The 19,876-nt window shown below is 37.7% G+C and overlaps 1 protein-coding gene across 2 annotated transcripts in view; it reads left to right on the forward strand.

Annotated features, from left to right (window-relative positions):
• LOC117394303 (intermembrane lipid transfer protein VPS13B-like) overlaps positions 1-19,876 on the forward strand; it is a 370,657-nt gene that overhangs the window by 310,588 nt on the left and 40,193 nt on the right. For both annotated transcript variants that reach the window (XM_033992431.3, XM_033992429.3), the window contains exons 41-43: positions 294-475; positions 1,113-1,462; positions 5,254-5,415. In XM_033992431.3, the coding sequence (XP_033848322.2) occupies positions 294-475; positions 1,113-1,462; positions 5,254-5,415 (694 nt within the window). The remainder of the gene's footprint in view (positions 1-293; positions 476-1,112; positions 1,463-5,253; positions 5,416-19,876) is intronic.

A 19,876-nucleotide genomic window follows, 5' to 3' on the forward strand; every position in this document is an offset into this window, starting at 1 on the left:
AAATATGCATCTGCATTTCATTAATGTAAAAATACTGAACGCAGTGTATTTCAGTAATATTTAAACATGTGAGTATGAAATTAACCAATTTGTATCATAACTTCAGCAAAATAATAATAATTACAATGGGATGCTTATACACACCAATAAAGAATCATGTTGAATGTGTTTGCATTCAATGGAGATATCCAATATATACATACTGTATATACAACTCTGAATAGAGAGGTTGTGAGAGATTTTACCTTTGCTTCATTTCCTCTGTCTCTTTTCCTTTTGCTGCATGGTCTCAGCTCTGACAGCGAGTCTGGTTCTCAGATCCCATGTGACCAGCTGGTGTCTCCAACAGCTTTAGCAGCCTGTACCAGGGTGGACTCTTGTTTTGCTCCCTGGTTCGTGCCTTCGGCTGGTGTGTCTCTACAGCTGGCCCGTGTAGAACTCCACCTTTGTCATCACCTAGATCAACTAGGTGCAGGTAACAAAGCAACTTGACCATTCACTGCAGTAATCATCCACTAAATGGACATTGCAAGATTAGCTTAAAGTAATAACATGCAAATAAAAGGGAGTTATATGATACAATGTTACAGAAAGGCCCGTACTGTACTTGCCATGTTTGGTTGCCGGTTTAAAATAAATATATATTACTTTTGAATATTTTGAAAGCATGTTTATCTGGCATAGTTGCTGCCTGTTCTAGTGGTTCTTAACCCATCAAATCCAGGCTCTTGTACTCTTTACATACTATGCTTGTGTGACAATACTTTGTATGGGACAGAGGGCCTTAAGCTTTACATTGAAGCAAAATTATTTTTAAAAGTCTTTTGACTGTTTTGATTGTGTTTTTCATTCATATTTCTTTGTTGTTTCCATTTATATGAGCTTTTTTTTAGCTTTATTTCTAAACAAACTTTATATAAGCAAACGTACTGTAGCTTAGTGGCCTTAACAGTTAAGTTATTCAACAGCAATGGGTGGGGAACCCGAATCTCTGAAGGAGACAACAAATAATAGGAAACAACAAATAATAATGGCTGTCGAATCTAGCAATTACCTGTGCCATTACCCCAGAGTTACTGTAAGTTAACCATTTTAATTCTTCTTATCTGCAGTTCCTTCCAAGCGTCTCCGGCCATTTATTTCAGACAAGAAGCTGCCAACAGAACAGGAGTACTTGGTCCTGTCTCTGAAAGAGCCCAGAGTTTATCTCCGACAATGGAGCCCCGGCTCTGTGTGCAGAGAGCTTCAGTTCTCTGCTGAGCTGGACTGCAAGCTGCTTGAGTATCGCAACCTGACCATGCAGAGTTTAGTCAAGCCATTCATTCTCCAGGGACAGGTGGCTGCTTCCAGCAGCACATCAGAGCAGCTGATTGACGGCAATGTGTTTGTGGATCCCATGTTTGTGAATGTTGGGCAGTACACCGTTCATTCCCTGGACACTGCATTGCAGGCTTGGCAACAGGTGAGAGAAAAGCAACAGTAGTTCTGTATTTTCTTTATGATTAACATTTATTTTGCTTATGGAGGTGGATTAAAGCAAGGGTATAATGCTGCCACGTAACTTTATAAATACAATATTTTATAAATCCCAAGGCTTTTCTTTTCCTGAGTTCAAATATGTGTTCAACATTACATCGTTCCAGCTATCTTTCTGAGTTTCAGAAGGGCTGTGATTTACAGGAACAACTGCATCCTTTTCTTACTAAGAAGTGTCAAACTGTTGAAATGAAGCTGTTATTAATACAGATGTATATCTATTCTCCTATCAGGTTTTACTCCCTTTAATTTATTCTATTTTCATTAGGCTTGTGATGAGTTTCTCCAAACTTGTGTAAACTGGGCAACTTTCAAGAATGTGTTTTAGCTCAACTCTCATGCAGTCCAGCCTGTTGTGGAACAGGTAGCAGTTAGAATTGGTACAGCCATACATGTTCACCCGTGAACATGGCCCCTGTGTTAAGGTTGTTGCAGCACTCTTTTTCATTGATGCATTTGGATTTTGCAACAATATAGTGTACAGAGGATACTTCCACAAAGACAGATGTAGTGTGCATGCAATGGGGGCTGGCGTAGCCTGCCGTACATGTCTGGCTATTGTCTAATATCAGCTGTTAACAGAATTGTTTGATAGGAGGTGGCAGCTCCATATAATAGTTGTACGCTGATGTATAGTATCTGTGGTTTTTAGGGATCTCATGAAAAGCAATTATCTAGCTCAGAGGTTTTCCTCTCAAGTATGAAATTCTTTTCAGCAGCACATGTGTCAATAAGGCGGCTAACTTTTTATTTGTTTATTTATTATTATTATTTTGTTGTGAGTGCTAGTGATTAGTAGAGGACAGTGTTGCATAATAGTACTGAATTAGTTATTAATAACATTAGTTGTTAATTACCAATTACATGTTTCTGTTATCTGTCAGATTGCATACTTTTTTATTATTATGAAAATTTCTGAAGATGGAAGTCATTTCCAAGCAGCTTTCATTGTTCTTATGAAAGACTACACTATAGAAGAGCATGTGCCCTACTTTCTCACAATGGCCCTGTTTAGAAAGGCTGAAAAACCACTAGCGGCAGTATAAATAGAGTTATAGATATTGAAATGTTTACACCACCTCAGAGTGGGGCCGACTTGCTAATAATCTGCCTTGAAGAAAAATTCTGTGTTTTAGTTTTTTTAAGTTGTTGTATATTTGATTTAGCAGAGCCATATGCATTTCAAAATATAGCTGACAGGTACATTCTGTGAATAGTTGGTTCTTATTTAAACAGGGATTTGGCAGTGTTAACATGAACCACAGAAGGATATACTTTTGTAGTTGTTACTGTAATTTTCTAGTTTCCTCTCATGTCAAGGCTGTTGTGATGTGGTGGGGTACTCCGCTTATATCCTCGACATTAAGGAGCTAAAGAATCTTAAAGTTGGAGGCGGCCTTACCACAGAAGCTGATTTCTAACTGCTTATAAAAGTCAGGAGTACTAGAAGAATTTTTCTTTCTATCAGAGTGGAAATGAGAATTACCACACTAAAGAACAGTAGTATTCATTGTGATTTCACTCATACCAGAAATATGGAATTAATGTTTAGGAAGGGATACATGATATCAAACCACATTCCAGGGAGGATTTTCAGTACAGGATCTGATTCCTCATCAACGTTTCCAGCATTTATTTATTTATTTATTTATTTATTTATTTTTAAAGAAATGAGTCCATATTAAGAACATAAGAAAGTTTACAAACGAGAGGAGGCCATTCAGCCCATCTTGCTCGTTTGGTTGTTAGTAGCTTGTTGATCCCAGCATCTCATCCAGCAGCTTCTTGAAGGATCCCAGGGTGTCAGCTTCAACAACATTACTGGGGAGTTGGTTCCAGACTCCCACGATTCTCTGTGTAAAAAAGTGCCTCTTTTCTGTTCTGAATGCTCCTTTATCTAATCTCCATTTGTGACCCTTGGTCCTTGATTCTTTTTTCAGGTCGAAAAAGTCCCTCGGGTCGACATTGTCAATGCCTTTTAGAATTTTGAATGCTTGAATCAGATTGCGTAGTCCTCTTTGTTCAAGACTGAATAGATTACATTATTTTAGCCTGTCTGCATATGGTATGCCTTTTAAACCCAGAATAATTCTGGTCGCTCTTCTTTGCACTCTTTCTAGAGCAGCAATATCCTTTTTATAGTGAGGTGACCAGAACTGAACACAATATTCTAGTTATGGTTATTGTACTGTTAAAACATAGGTGCTTTTCAATACACCTGCAGTCTTTTACTGATAAACCTTTGAAATCACTTCATTTTTTTAAACATATTTTTGTAATGTTCAACAACTGTAGGGATATCCAAGAAACAAATGACTTCTGAATCAGCAATTCTGTTATTGTAAGTTAAGTTTGCGCTTTCTAAAAAGCAATATACAACATTGCATATTTAGAGACTGTAAAGTGGTTTTATGATATAAAATCTGATTTTATAACATGTATTTGATGCAGGAAATAGTTCAAATAAGGGACATCACTTTTGATATCTTAATTTTTTTTTTTTTTTTTAAACAAATACTCTGATACCTAAAGAAGGGTTTCATAATGTTCTATACAGTTCTAAGCCAATTTGCCTGTACACATCACAGCTTTAGCAAACACACCCCTTCGCACACCACAGGGGACATGGGCGTGTGGCTATTCCATCCTTCATGGAAATGTGCTCAAATTCCACCAGGGCCTACAAATATTGAAAGAAATACAACCCTGGTGCTGAAATTAAAAAGATTGTCAGGATTTTGTTTGAAATTCAACAGCTGAGAATTTTTGCATTAGCAATATTTGGAGGCTTCAGTGTCTGTTGTAGTGTTTTCTGAAGCTGAACTGACCTTTGTTTCCGCGCCTCACCTGAAGAGATCTTTGAGGTCTTGAAAGCTGGTGTATTCTATATACAGAACATATTCCATTGATCTTGTGAAAAAAATTAATGAAAATCAGTGCAATTTTTGCATTACATAAAATACATAATAGATTCTAAATCCAGCAATAAACCCAGCAGCAGGTCTGGCATCTACTTCAAGTATTTAGAGTGGTCACTGTGGTTGCAGAGCTTGTAACCCGGTGATGCTAGACCAAGGCGTTCTCCATTATTGCTTTGAAAACAGGCTAAACCAAATTATTTTTCATTGTTGTTGTTTCTTTTTTTGTACATGTTTGATGATTTGGAACAGGTGGATTTCATTGACTGATGCATACTATAAACCCCTGATAAAACTGTTGTATTGCATACCGGTAGTATACAGTACATTGCGCAGTTGGCAGTCATTGAGATTCGAGATCAACAAAATCCAAATTAGTTCAAATTAATGGCATGCAGATAAAAGGCTTACAATATATTGAACTTATTATGTATTGTTCAAATTAGTAACAGTTCAAAGTCACAGTGTCCGCTTTCAAGTAGATCCAGTTTAAATCTGGGATCCATCCTGAATCTAAAGCTTTTATGTTTTGAAAGCATAAACAAGGGTTTAGAGGTACTGTAAGGGTATCTGTCCTAATAGCAGATTTATAATTAGTTGGGTATATTAAAGGCTTTGACATATTTAAAAAAAATGTCAAAAAGGGCCAAATATTCTAATTCCCATGGATGATGTCAGCTGGACTGTACACAAGCATTTTGTTGTGATAACTGCCATTGGGCACACACAGCTGCTTAATATCTTGTTTTTGTTTACAGTGATCTTATCCACATTGGCTCACTTTCTTTTTTCCTTCCAGAACCATCATCCAGAGGCAGAGGAGTTGGTCTTCAGCCACTTTGTGATCTGTAACGACACACATGAGACCCTGCGGTTTGGCCAGGTGGATACTGATGAAAATGTGCTCTTGGCAAGTCTTCACAGTCACCAGTACAGCTGGCGCTCACACAAGTCCCCACAGGTATTACAAAACACAATCTGATGAAAAAGGGGGCTCGCTGGAGTTCAGCTTATAGAGAAGATTTACATTCGTTTTTAATTACTGTGTTTTACATTTCCTTAAACCATCAAACATGATTCTTCCAGGATAGGAATGCAGACAAGTTGTTTGATGGGTTGCAGTTATTAAGACATATTAACTAACTGATTACCCTTTTTCCAACAAAGAACATACTTTGAAAGATCCATGATTTGTTTATACAGTATAAAGTAATTTCTCTTTCTATGTTTGCACAAAAAAAAAAAAAAAAATCTCATGAAAATGTGATGGACTGGATGAGTCAAAATCAAGCATATTGCTGGTCAAAGAAGCTCACTTCTGACTGAGATATTTTGAAATATAAATATATAAAAAAAGGTACAAGGGTCATTCGTGTTCAAGTGGACCAAATTTCTGGGAAGGAGTTTCCTCCAGTTGTGGTTGATGAATCATAAACCATGTGTGATCTCCTGTCCCACATGGTATGACAGTGTTGATGACCTTGATTTTTCTCCATGTATAGGATATCATAGTCATGTCACGATTGTGTAATTTTAAACCCTGTTTCAAAAGCCTTCAAACAACAACAAAATAAGTAAATGGCAGAACTCTTTGGTATAAGGGGCCTCTTGGTCCAATTGAGTTGGATTAATCCATGGGCAAAACCAAGTGCTTATTTGTGACTGCTCGTCAGTGCAGTATCAATGCAAATAGAAAATATGCAGCAGAGCCAATACTTGCACTATATTTTTACACTTGCAGTATATTAGTGAAGGTTCATTTCAGGCTACTAAGTAGATGTACAAATTGACAAAACAATAAATTGTTGTTCAAGGTGGGTTAACAAAGAAGTTCTTTTAGCAGGTCACGTCACCTTTTTTTTTTTTTAAGTAAACTAGAGATTATAGCATAGGGACCACGTTTGTAATATAAATTATTGCAATTTTGTTGAGTCTTCACATCATTTTATTTCTTAAGAAGTATGCATTTGGAATACAAGTTGCTTTAAAATAAATAAGTGGGTGGATAAGTAGGTAGATTGAAAGATGGATTCAATTTGGAGGCTGTTAAAGTTTTCCTATTACTGTTTTTTCTTTCCTCTCCTACATTACTCTGTATCAAGTGATTTTTAATCATAAGCCCCTGTGTGCCTGCATACGTTTAAAACAACAAATGTATTAATTAAGAAGGGGTCCTATTGACATAGAGCTGGGGCATTTTCTTAATTGTTTCCAGGCTGAATCAACCATTGAAATGCATATTGTCGAAAGGTCAGAATAATGCCACAAGTATGGGCTAGCCCTCAAAGTTGTCAGATCAAGAAAACGCCGGATGACTTCATAGTTGTGAAATTATTTCATTTCTCTTGATCATTCTTTGCTTGCCAAGTCAGTGAATTTTAAGAACTCTGAGAGCAGATTGAAAGATAAATGTGAAATAATCCATACCTTTTTCAGTCATAGAATACCTCCTGGGCATGATTTCATACTTAATCCACTCTTGGGAATGAAATGAACCGGGACAAGGTTTCTCGAAGCACACACACGTACCAGGAAAGAAAAACGAACTTGCACAACAGCAGCTGTCTTATGTTACTTTAAGAAACTGAGAGGCAGTTGCCTGCCCAGGGTATTCTTTTCCAGTATCATACTGGTGTCTGTAGACCTGTTTAAAAAGACAAAAATCAAGATCTATTGGAAATAAACTATGCAAAGCTGTTGAACAAAAAAAAAAAAACATTATAAATTAACTGATGGTCTGCCTAAATATATTTAAGCAATAGTGTCCGTCTATGAAGGCTCTACACTGTGTCCCAAGTCGAAAACGCGGAGCCTATCGCTATTAGAAATGTTTTTATTTTATTTGTCAGAGTTACTTTAGTTTTTCTGGCCAGTGCCAGATATCTGAATGGGTCAATATTACTGAAGTGTCTGTGTCTCTTTTTGTTGTTGTTGAAAGATGCTGAGCTCCAGTCGAGCTAGGCTGTGATTGGCTGACTCGGCTGATTGGCAGTTGCGGGTAGAGAACTGGTTGTTTCCGTCGGTGCAAAGTATTGATTGGCTGGTTTTGGTGAATAATGAAATAAATTTGGACCAATTGTGTCTTTGTTTAGTATTTGCTGTCCAATGGATGTGAACTGCGCTTTTAAATACAGCAAGTCATATTGAAAAAGCCGGTACTTGCGCAAATTGATTTTCAATTTTAAATATAACGAGTGGGTGGTCTCGTACTTGAGCCTTGCTCTCCTGGCTCTTAGTTCTCTGCACTGCCTCATATCACTCCCTGGCATCATCTGTTCACAATACGGAAAGAGATGGGGGAAGTTAATTTTGTAGCCATATGGCCTCCAGTATTGATTTTATGGGACAGGCTGTACTCAAAAGCATGTTTGGCTTCACTTTTCAGGATATACATGTGGCGTCCCTCTACCTTGCACAGCACAGAATAGGACAAATGTGGATAAACAGCTGTTTACCTTCTATATCACAAGATGAGCCCTGAGTTCTTGATCCAAAGGGATGAATATAACTTCAGGCCTCGTCTTCTAAACTACCAGGGGTTAAATAACCATTTAAATTGTGCAATGCCTCCACCTAGCTGATGTGGGGTAGCTGAATACTGAATCTCAACAGCTAGGAAAAAGTAAATATGTACCAATCTATCCTGTCTTCAGCAACTAGTTCACTTAAGCACTGTATTGAATCAAATACATTTACAGAGCTTTACAATAGAAAAATTATTATTGCAGGATGAATAAGTAAAATCAGACCTTTAAAAGGAAACTTATAAATAAAACAACCCCTCCTTTACATTCTTTTTGTTGTTTTTAAACAAACAATATATAATATAGGCAACTAAATGCCCAAATTAATGTGGTATAATTACACAAACAAAATACTAAACCAGATCAACACTCTTTCATACTTCACAGATCAATTACAGTGTGCCATCAAAATATGTGCTATTTGCTAAGCAAGACGCTACTGTACTGGCGAGTAGGCCTAATATACATAAACAAAAAAAATTAAAAACGTCGCGGGCCCGAGCAAAGCTGGGGTGCGGAGTGGCTACAAAAGCTCCTTCAGGCATGTATCAGTGGAATTCCCACACCCTGAGTCAGCGAATTAATTATGTATAGTTGTGTGTCCTATTTAGAACTCCAAGAGTTGTGTACTTACAGCACTGCAGTCCTGTCACGTCTTTTTTAGAGTTCAGGTCCACGAGCAGCGAAATGCTGGGGAATAAAGGGCTCTCAGCAGCCTGTATGCTTCCTTTCAGAGGAACTTGGAACTTGCCGGTCACTCTAAGTGCTGTCCAAAGCTGGCAGAAGACACACTTGTGGCGCAGTTTTTTTTTTTTTTTTTTTCTATTCGGACACACAGCATACAAACTTGCTGGCTACAGAGAGGAGTCCCCTGCGTCTTTTTTCTCGTTTAGAGAAACACACATCTACAGATGAGTTAGGATTGTTTTGTCTATTAACCGTGGAGGTTATATTTATATTTTAGGTTGTATCACCTGCATACCATCTGCCATTAGCTTCTCTCTCTCCTTTTCCCTGCCTCCCCCAGCTTATATCACTCTCCTCATTTGCTGGCTAATTAACTGTTTGACCTCTGCACCTCTTTCCTAACAGGCTGTCTAAAGTGGCAGTTTAACTTTACTGTAAATATTGTGTAGAAAGCCCCTTTTAAAATCCACGGGGCTACAACCTCCCCCTCTTAAACGCCTAGATGCCCTCATCAGGCGATAACTATATACACAATTCGGCTATTGAAGATTTACTGGTAGCCCAACCCTAAAGCTACCTATTACAATTTTGGCATGTGGCTAAGGGGTTGCACCACACTGTGTTACAAGCAACACTGCTATCTTATGAAAATGCCATGCTAGTGCCAATCGGTACTATTACTCCTTTATGAGAAATGGTAATAGGCAGATCAGCAGAGACTCCAGGCTCATCGTACGTAAACCTAATTACGGGCTTGACCTCACGTAAGGACCTTCTTGGAGCAATGAGATCCTCCTCAGATGCTGCTTCTGGGACGTCGCCCTCCACAGGCTCTGCGTTCAGCACAGGGTGTTCAATAGGAGTCTCTGAATCCACCGGTGCTAGGGGTTCCACGTTGGGTTCACTTGGCTCAGCTACTTCACTGCCCACAACTGGTGAAATAGACAAGTTGTCTCCGGTCTCCATCTAACCATCGGTGACTGATGGAGCAGGACTAAGGCACCTAGGGGCATCTATCATCTTGTGCCTTGAGTCTGGTCTCTCCACCTCTAAGGTATTTGGTCTGCTAAAGCGCAGAGGTACTGGACAGCAGTCCTCCTCTGATTTGTCTTCAGACTCATGAGATTCCAACGCAGGGGTCAGTACTCCTCTCTCATGATCTTCAAAGGGTTTCGGTCGAACATCCCCAGCTCTTTTTCGAGAACAGATGCTAGCTCGAGTGACTGGGGTTCTCTGCCGAGTCAAAGTGGCTTGGTTTTCAGGCATACGGACCAAGTGACCAATAGGCAGAAGATGTTTTCTGTGCATTGTCTTCACAGGACCTGTCCCTCTCTCAGGTCTCAGTCTATATACTGGTAATTGTGTAACCTTGCCACAACAGTGTATGGTTCATGGTTCGATCGGTCAAGCAGTTTGTGCTTAACAGGCTCTCCTAGATTTCGTAGCAGCACCCAATCACCGGGGGCCAAGTTCTGTTCCCGCACATGCTTGTCATATCTCCTCTTGTTCCCCTAGTAATTTTTTCAGGCAGATTTGGTGGCTAGCTGGTAGACGTGCTGTAACTCTTCTCGCAATCAAGCAACATACTTGCATTGATTTTTCTCATGAATTCCATCTGGCGTCATGCCAAAAGACAAATCAACGGGCAACCTGGCCTCTTTCCCGAACATAAGGAAATACAGGGAGAATCCAATGGCATCGTTCTGTTGTACAGTTGTAAGCGTGCTCTAGTTGAGTTACATGCTGACTCCAATTAGCTTTCTGGGCAATGTCCAGCGTTCCTAAGATATCCAGAAGCGTACAGTTAAATTGTTCAGGCTGGGGATCTCATTGTGGGTGGTAGGGAGTAGTGTGAGACTTATGAATCCCCAACAGCCGCAAGAGCTCTTTGATGAGATGACTCTCAAAATCACGCCCCTGGTCAGAATGAATCCTGGCCGGGAGACCATAATAGACAAAATATTTATCCAATAGCACTTTCACGACCGTCTGCACTCTTTGATCCTTCATGGGAAAAGCCTGGCCATAGAGAGTGTAATGGTCAGTAACCACCAAGATGTTGGCAGCACCCTTTCTGGTTCTAAAGACAGATAATCAATGCACACTAGGTCCATTGGTCCTTTACTCGTGATCTGCATCATCTGCGAGGACCTTTTAGGAAGTGTCTTCCGTTGAATACATTGTCCACAGAGAATACTATGGAGATTAAAATGGCCAAGTACATCATTAGTAGTAGTAGTAGTGCCTGTTCTATAAAAAAAAAAAAATTGAGGGGTATTTTAGCCCCTATTGTGCGTTGTTTGACGTAGACCTTTTTGTATCATTTTTTTTTATACCATTTTTTATAACATCTTCCCTTTTTAGGATATCTTGAAGCAAAACCCTCTCTACAACAGTTACTGCATAGTGTAATATTTCTTAATGCTTGTCATTTAAGGTTTAACTTAAGTGTTATATTACAGTACATGACTGAGTGACATGACTGAGTGATATACAAAACTTTAAGTATTTTCAGCTTCCTTGTTTATGGTGCATTGGTTATAACTGATCAGTTATTTAAGGCTTATTTTGTGTTTATAGATGTATTGTGTACCGATATGTATACATTTTAAAAGTATTTATTCATTGGCACTCAAACTGTCTCAAATTTTTAATGTTTACACCCAGCTCTGAATATGAGTACCTGCACTTTTTTGTTGAGAATTTCACCCATCTTTTCGGAACCTGCTATTTACTCTTTAAGATGAATCATTTGGCTAATTTTGACCATTTTGCTCATGCCAGGCAACATACTTTAGGGTAGATCTGAATTTCACATCAAACTGGAACTGTGCCTCTTGAGAAGACATTTTGACAAACCTGTAGTACATTTAACATTTTGATTATGGCTTTATGATAGTGTTCCGTATAGGAAATCATGACTGGAATGTAACAAATAATGTGTTTCTTGATTCCTTTCCCAGTGCTTTTATATTTGATTTATGCCAAACCATTTTATCTATATTAAAATATTACATTTGGTTACAGTATATATGTCATGAATTGGTTATGTCCCAATATACCTTTGATTTATCACACAGAGAATAATTATTTTCATGAAGTGTAAAGTGATATATTTTTCTCCCTGGGTCCCGCGTTGTAAAAAGTAACGAACACCAGCAGTTATAAATTGGAAAATGTCCTGCTCAAACGTTGAGGGATTGAATAAAGCAATGCTTGCTATCACACACACCCTGGATGGTTGCTTAGCATTATAGGTCCCTTCAGTTTATTATTTCAAGTCAATCAGGTGTGTGCTTTCATTTCAGCTATTCCTCACATTCCAAAAAGTGTTTTAATTATTCTCCATTTGGTTTGGTTTCAAAATAGTATTCCTGATATGTAACCACAGATAAAGAACACATCTGCTTTCTTCATCCAACAGGAGGGTATGTTTTTCATGTCACTTTTTAAAGTTTATTTTATTTGCTAATTAAACAAGGGTTGAATTGGGTTTTACATGAGGCATTTTGTTCTTCATGAGACTATAAACATATCAGTACCATAAGCATTTGAGCCTGTGTCTCTTGTCTGACGCTGATAATGTTTTGGTTTTGTTTTCCGAAACTTAGACTAGCCGTTCTGCAAATTGCTTGAAAATGATTCCACTTTTTAAGTGACTTGATATACCGTATGATGTGTGTGTGTGTGTGTGTGTGTGTGAGAGAGAGAGAGAGATATTTTAAAAATAGGAAATTATAATATCCACCAGGTTGTCAGCCAATCTAGCGCATACTTTTCCTCATACATATACAGCCTTCTGAAGCCAAACCTTTCACAGTTAGCATTTTGCGTAAGTGCTGGCAAGGGGCAACACAAGGATTTTTTTTTTTGTTACCTTGTAAATATAAGAAATGATGAAGCATGCTTCTATTTTTAAAAACTATTTCCCCACTATATTTCTGTTAACAGCTTTCATTTTATTGGCTCTTCGTAATAAATGCTTCAACACCAGGTGCAATATTCAACTCAATTCACTACCTTCGTAAGAAGTGAATAATGACTGAAATACAAGGTAGTAACTGAATCAAAGAGGTTATGCTGAACAGAACCTGTTGTGTGAACTGCTTACTTGACTTGCACCACCATCACTTGTGATGATTTCTAGTCTTTCTTGTTGGGTGACACAGGGGCATAATTTTTTTTTTACTCAACTGTAAGGAAAAAAAACTGTTAGTGTTACAGAACTGAAAAATAACAACTTAATCCCATGTTCAATCTGCCCTTCACTTAAGGTGACCAGATTTTTAAGTCCTTAAACTGGGACAGTATGGTAATATTGTGAATAACTTCCAACATCAAAGCTACGGGGAAGATCTCTGGTTTTTATTTTCACTTTGGCAATGTTTGATCTACTATCATATTGAAAGTGAATGCAGAGACTCATGGTGATATCCAGAGTGAAACTTGTTTTGTGAATAAATTATCTTATTGTCTTTGTAATGTAATTTCTACACAACAGGTAGTCATTACATTACACAGTAGCAATTCAATAATATCAAATTCTCAGATTCTATTTTATTGCAGATTACTGCTGCAAATCAAGTCCCTTTTCTGCCTAAGAAACTGCATCTTCTCTCTTTGATTTCCACTTTCCATCTCGCTCTATCGCTAGCTGTATGCTATCCTCGGTCCAGTGGTTAAAGAAAAGGGCTTGTAACCAGGAGGTCCCCGGTTCAAATCCCAGCTCAGCCACTGACTCACTGTGTGACCCTGAGCAAGTCACTTAACCTCCGTGTGCTCTGTTTTTCAGGTGATATGTAGTTGTAAGTGACTCTGCAGCTGATGCATAGTTCACACACCCTAGACTCTGTAAGTCACCTTGGATAAAGGCGTCTGCTAAATAAACAATCCTCCAGTGTCCAATCTGCAAACCAGTGCCTTCCTGCATGAAAACATTACATATCTCAATATTTCTATTTATTAAATGGTTACTTCATAGAATCTATTTTTTTCAAGATATTGAATTTCTTACCTTTTAATATGACATGGTATCTGTTTGGTATATTTTTTCTATTGTAGTTTCTGATTGGATCATTGTTTTTCTTCTATTAAACTAAAAGCTGTGATAAAGTAAAATACTTTATAGAGCTATCACACCTATGCAACAGATAGCATTAATCTTAAATATGAGTACTCCATTGTCTCCATTTTCTTTGCAGGATAAAATATACATTTAACACAGAAATAAAAATAAGGGGTCACCAAATTAAAAAGATGCCTCTAGGCAGCTTATTTACATATTTTTTTTAAAGAAAGGTAAAATGAAACGAGGCTGTGGTTCTTTTTTTATAATTGTTTTAAACTATTTGTATCATATACAGTACTCAACTATCAATGTAAATATTGTTTTAAAGAAATTAAATTGGCAACAGGAGACTTGAAACTATTGTATTTCAGTCTTGCTAAAAACAACATAACATGCATACTTAAAGAAATAAAAAAAAATGTTCTGAAACATGTCAAATATTTTTACAATATGAATTTCACAAATGTGAAAATAGTTCATAAATTATTTTGTATTATTCACAAACATATGTTTCTTAGAGGGCACCTGTGGTGAACTGACAGTGAATATAGACTTATTTCAATAGAAAATATGTTTACAAATACTTTTGCCACATTGTACAGCCCGTCCTATTGTTGTGATGGGCTATTTTGAAGCACAAAGTGTTCAAACCACGACAAGCTTCAGTGCAGTGCGTTGTAAACATGGAACTGTGATGTGACATGACAGCACTTATTTCCGCATTTGTCGCCTATAGTTACACACGAAGCAAAGTCGTCTGCATGCAGATATACAAATATCATGGATGAGAATGATTCCAGCACAATACAATAGTACCTGTATGAGCCGTTATTGTTAGAATACAGTAGTCTAACCTCTTCAGGCAGTGAGAGTGATGATTCAGACGAGGATAGCCACCAGTTTGTTTTGGCAGCAGTCAGTGGATAAACCCGCCCGCAATTCTTTGTGATTGGTTGCAAATATGAACGTTGACTGTTCCGTAATTCTCCAGATTTGCACATGCTGTACAGCCGCTTTTTAATGCTACTGGTCATTGAACCTTCTTTATTCACATCAAGTGTTGTACTATAATAAGTTAGATATGGTAGAAACACAGCAGCCTGCATGAAAATACAATATTCTGTAATTTCTGTTACCAGCGTGACGATGCTCTTGGGGGGGGAAAAAAGTGGACAAAATGAGCATCCCAAGAAAGGTTCTGGGGACACAGACCAGTGTTCCAAAAGTGGGACTGTCCCGTTCAAAACGGGACATCTGGTCACCTTTACTGTTCTACTTACAAAACACAGTTTTTATATTAAGACTTCAGAAAACATAATCACTAGCCAATTTTGTGAATTGTTATTCGTTGCATCAGGATTGACTTAAATACACTGGAAAAAACCACCATAGCACTAATGTATGTTTATAAAGTTTTATTGTGTTGCAGTAAATACATTTTACAGTGCACTTGCAGCGCCATCCAATAGAATTGTACTTGCCACAAACAGCATCGAGATTTTAATAATAATTGAGGGTTGTTCGAGCCTGAATAACTATTGTTTCCTTGCCGTAGCTTAGCTGGTAACACAACAGCAGGAAACAACAAGCTACTTGTACAAACCACCAAACTGCCATCATAGTGGTGCTGTTGAGTGCAGTATTTATTAATATTGATGTTTTTTTTTGTTGTATATTTTAGTTGATTCATGTGAGCATTTGAACCTTTAATCCACTCATTCATTTTTTAAATCTCAAATTGTAGGGATTATAGTAATAATCTACCCAAAAGTAAAATAAAAAGAAAGCTTTTATTTAACACCAGTCCAAAGGGATCTGAAATACACTGTTTAAAGAAAAACAGCAGCAAGGTAAATCTAGATCCAGTAGGATGTAAACCATTCACAGAAAAACGCTATGCACTAAATATTTCAAAATAGTTTTGTAACGTGCTGTTTTTTTTCTGTTTTATTACTTACTTTTAATTTTAAATACACCTTTAGAAGAAATAAACTTTACAGTAAAGCATTTTAAATGTGATGTAAATAAACCAATAGGTTAAAGTGAAAGTCAGACACTTCTCAACATCTTTACATTCATTACAAAACGCATTTTTTGCAAGTATAGATGGATTCAGTTGTGTTTCAGTTTACTATATGTTGCTAATATTTCATTTCTGGCAAAAGTCATCTTATAAGAGCATAAAAACATAAGAAAGTTTACAAACGAGAGGAGGCCATTCGGCCCATCTTGCTCGTTTGGTTTTCAGTAGCTTATTGATCCCAGAATCTCATCAAGCAGCTTCTTGAAGGATCCCAGGGTGTCAGCTTCAGCAACATTACTGGGGAGTTGGTTCCAGACCCTCACAATTCTCTGTGTAAAAAAAGTGCCTCCTATTTTCTGTTCTGAATGCCCCTTTATCTAATCTCCATTTGTGAGCCCTGGTCCTTGTTTCTTTTTTCAGGTCGAAAAAGTCCCCTGGGCCGGAATTGTCAATACCTTTTAGAATGTTGAATGCTTGAATCAGATCACCACGTAGTCTTCTTTGTTCAAGACTAAATAGATTCAATTATTTTAGCCTGTCTGCATACGACATGCCTTTTAAATCTGGGATAATTCTGGTCGCTCTTCTTTGCACTCTTTCTAGAGCTTATCACTGATAGACTATACTCATTGGCTCAAGCACTTGCCTTTGGCATTTTTGTAAAAGCTTTTTGTTTTCTGGTGTGCAAGTGTCTTTGTTTTAAAATTAATTTAAAATGTTATTGATGCCTTCATTATAAGAATTTAAAGGAACATCGCTGTATAATTTATGTTTATTTAAATGTGTTCTTGGTATAAATGTTTTGTCTAGCGGTCCACCGTTGTAAATGTTAAATCCATTGTTCTTTTTTGGCTCTAAAGCAATATGTATTGTTGTCTGTCATAAAAGATGGTTTCTATTAAAATCCAGTCTGCACCAAAGCCCCTTCTTCTGAGGTGAGTGCTGGAGTACAATACTCAAAGCACTGCATTGTCGGGCACTTTTAATTTAGCAATAAAATCCAATACCAAGGCGCTACAATTTTGGTACAGATCACACTGGGTACGAAGGTGGTAGTTGCTATAAAAACATGTGTAACATTATACAACAGAATAAAGTTATTAGAAAATAAAATGAAATCCCAGTACATATAGGGACACATTCAGTAAACAACAGTAACATGTTTTGCACACAGTAAGCCCCTTTGCTGCGTGCTGTGTACACCTGCTGTATTCACTAACCAGTGGCAGGCAACCTAACGCGTGTGGGGAAAAAGTGCCGTGTTTGAGTCATTTAAATATAATGAATAATGTTAATGGGAGGAAATGTATGCAAATTACATCACCAAATACCGTGAGGGAGGTATTTGATATGCAAATATTCACTTAAGGATGCTAACTTTACTAGGTGCCTCGGCGTGTGTTAAAAGTACTGCTTATTGAAACCAGGCGGTGTCACAGAACCAGGAGAAGAGCTACACAGGTGAGCGAGAAGAAGGGTCGGACAGAGTATTTTGGACCAGGCAGACGTTACTAGGGCTGTGTGAGGAGGTAATAACTAGATACAGATTGAGCACAGAGATCATACTAGCCTTACATGAGGAGATCAAATCTGATCTAGAGAAACTTACAGGTAGGAGTCATGCAGCGCCTGGTCTAGTGAAATTGCTGGGCAGACTACATTATTAAGCATCTGGGTCGTTTCAGACACTGTCAGCAATTGGTAGGATACCCCAACCCACGTTTTCCCGGTGTTCACAGCAGGTACTGAATGCCCTGTTGAAACGCACCAGGAATTATATCTATTATCCCAGAGAGACCGATGCTCTCCATGGATATAAAAGCGGCCTTTTACAAAGTGTCTGGCTTTCCAAATGTATTGGGGGCTATTGATTGGACTGATGTAGCACTGTCACTGATTCTTGATTTGGTCGCCAGCTATCATGGCTCAGCACACGACTCATACATCCTCAGACAGTTACCGGGATATATGAAGATTACGAGGCGGTTGTATATGGAGCTGGTTGGCTTCTTGTCATATGCAACAATTTCGGCTATGTTAATATATTTATATAGTCACCATGTACGTGTGATAGACTATGCTTAAAATAACTTTAAAATATACAAAAGAAAATTATGGAAACTGTAAAGGTCCAATAAATAAATGTTCACGGAGTGAGAGTTGAGGTGCAGTCATAAATACAAGCAATCAAACGACATCACATTTTTAATATTTAAAAAGTGTTTGACGTTTCATCAAACACTTTGAAATGTAAATAGTGAACTTTTAATTGACTCAGTGAGTGCTTCGCTGTCTTTTGATTAATATTACAAAATAAATCGGAGGGAGATCAATTTGAACAAACTCAAGGGAGAAACTGAAGAATCATCATCATCTTACTGAGACAGAAATACACTTCCTTAGCTCCTGTAATCCCGTTGAAAATCTCATGTTAAGAAATTTGGCCCAGGCTTTTACCGGCAGGAATTAGAGACTCAGAGTAAAGAAGCTGCCGTTTAGCGCTGTTGTGCACATTTATTAACAAAGCAAACACAGAAACAAAGAAAAAGGCACAAGAACATAGAACATAAGCACATAAGAAAGTTTGCAAACGAGAGGAGGCCATTCGGCCCATCTTGCTCGTTTGGTTGTTAGTAGCTTATTGATCCCAGAACCTCATCATTACTTACTTTTAATTTTAAATACACCTTTAGAAGAAATAAACTTTACAGTAAAGCATTTTAAATGTGATGTAAATAAACCAATAGGTTAAAGTGAAAGTCAGACACTTCTCAACATCTTTACATTCATTACAAAACGCATTTTTTGCAAGTATAGATGGATTCAGTTGTGTTTCAGTTTACTATATGTTGCTAATATTTCATTTCTGGCAAAAGTCATCTTATAAGAGCATAAAAACATAAGAAAGTTTACAAACGAGAGGAGGCCATTCGGCCCATCTTGCTCGTTTGGTTTTCAGTAGCTTATTGATCCCAGAATCTCATCAAGCAGCTTCTTGAAGGATCCCAGGGTGTCAGCTTCAACAACATTACTGGGGAGTTGGTTCCAGACCCTCACAATTCTCTGTGTAAAAAAGTGCCTCCTATTTTCTGTTCTGAATACCCCTTTATTTAATCTCCATTTGTGACCCCTGGTACTTGTTTCTTTTTTCAGGTCGAAAAAGTCCCCTGGGTCGACATTGTCAATACCTTTTAGAAATTTGAATGCTTGAATCAGATCACCGCGTAGTCTTTTTTGTTCACGACTGAATAGATTCAATTCTTTTAGCCTGTCTACATACGACATGCCTTTTAAACCTGGGATAATTCTGGTTGCTCTTCTTTGCACTCTTTCTAGAGCAGCAATATCCTTTTGTAACGAGGTGACCAGAACTGAACACAATATTATAGATGAGGTCTTACTAATGCATTGTAAAGTTTTAACATTACTTCCCTTGATTTAAGTTCAACATCTTGTTGGCCTTTTTTATAGCTTCCCCACATTGTCTAGATGAAGACATTTCTGAGTCAACATAAACTCCTAGGTCTTTATCATAGATTCCTTCTTCAATTTCAGTATCTCCCGTATGATATTTATAATGCACATTATAAGTACAACCCCTGTGTCAAGAGACTGTTGCGTGATCTTGGTTAGCGGTTTGTAAATAACTTATTTCATTTCTTTGAGTGCTATTGGGAGGATCTCATCCGGTCCAGGGGATTTGTTTATTTTAAGAGCTCCTAGTCCCTTTAACACTTCTGCCTCTGTTATTTAAAACTGGATAGGAACAAGTCGAAATGTTGTGAAAAGTAATCTTTTAATATATTTGCTATTTTTTTTCTTCGTCTATGATTTTGCTATTTGTGTCTCTTAGACATTTAACCTCCTCTTTGAATGTTCTCTTGCTGTTATAATATTGGGAAAACATTTTGGAATTGGTTTTAGCCCCCTTAGCAATGTTGATTTCTATCTCTCTCTTGGCCTTTCTAACTTCCTTTTTGACTTGTGTTTGCAGTTCCAAGTACTCTCTTTGTGTACTTTGTTTTTGGTCCCTTTTTAAACGCTCTGTAAAGTGCCTTTTTTCGCTGAATATTTTTTTTAATTGATCTATTAAACCATTTTGGCCATTTTGTTTTAGATT

Source organism: Acipenser ruthenus, chromosome 3 (genome assembly GCF_902713425.1).
Source record: "Acipenser ruthenus chromosome 3, fAciRut3.2 maternal haplotype, whole genome shotgun sequence".
Taxonomy (NCBI): Eukaryota; Metazoa; Chordata; class Actinopteri; order Acipenseriformes; family Acipenseridae; genus Acipenser; species Acipenser ruthenus.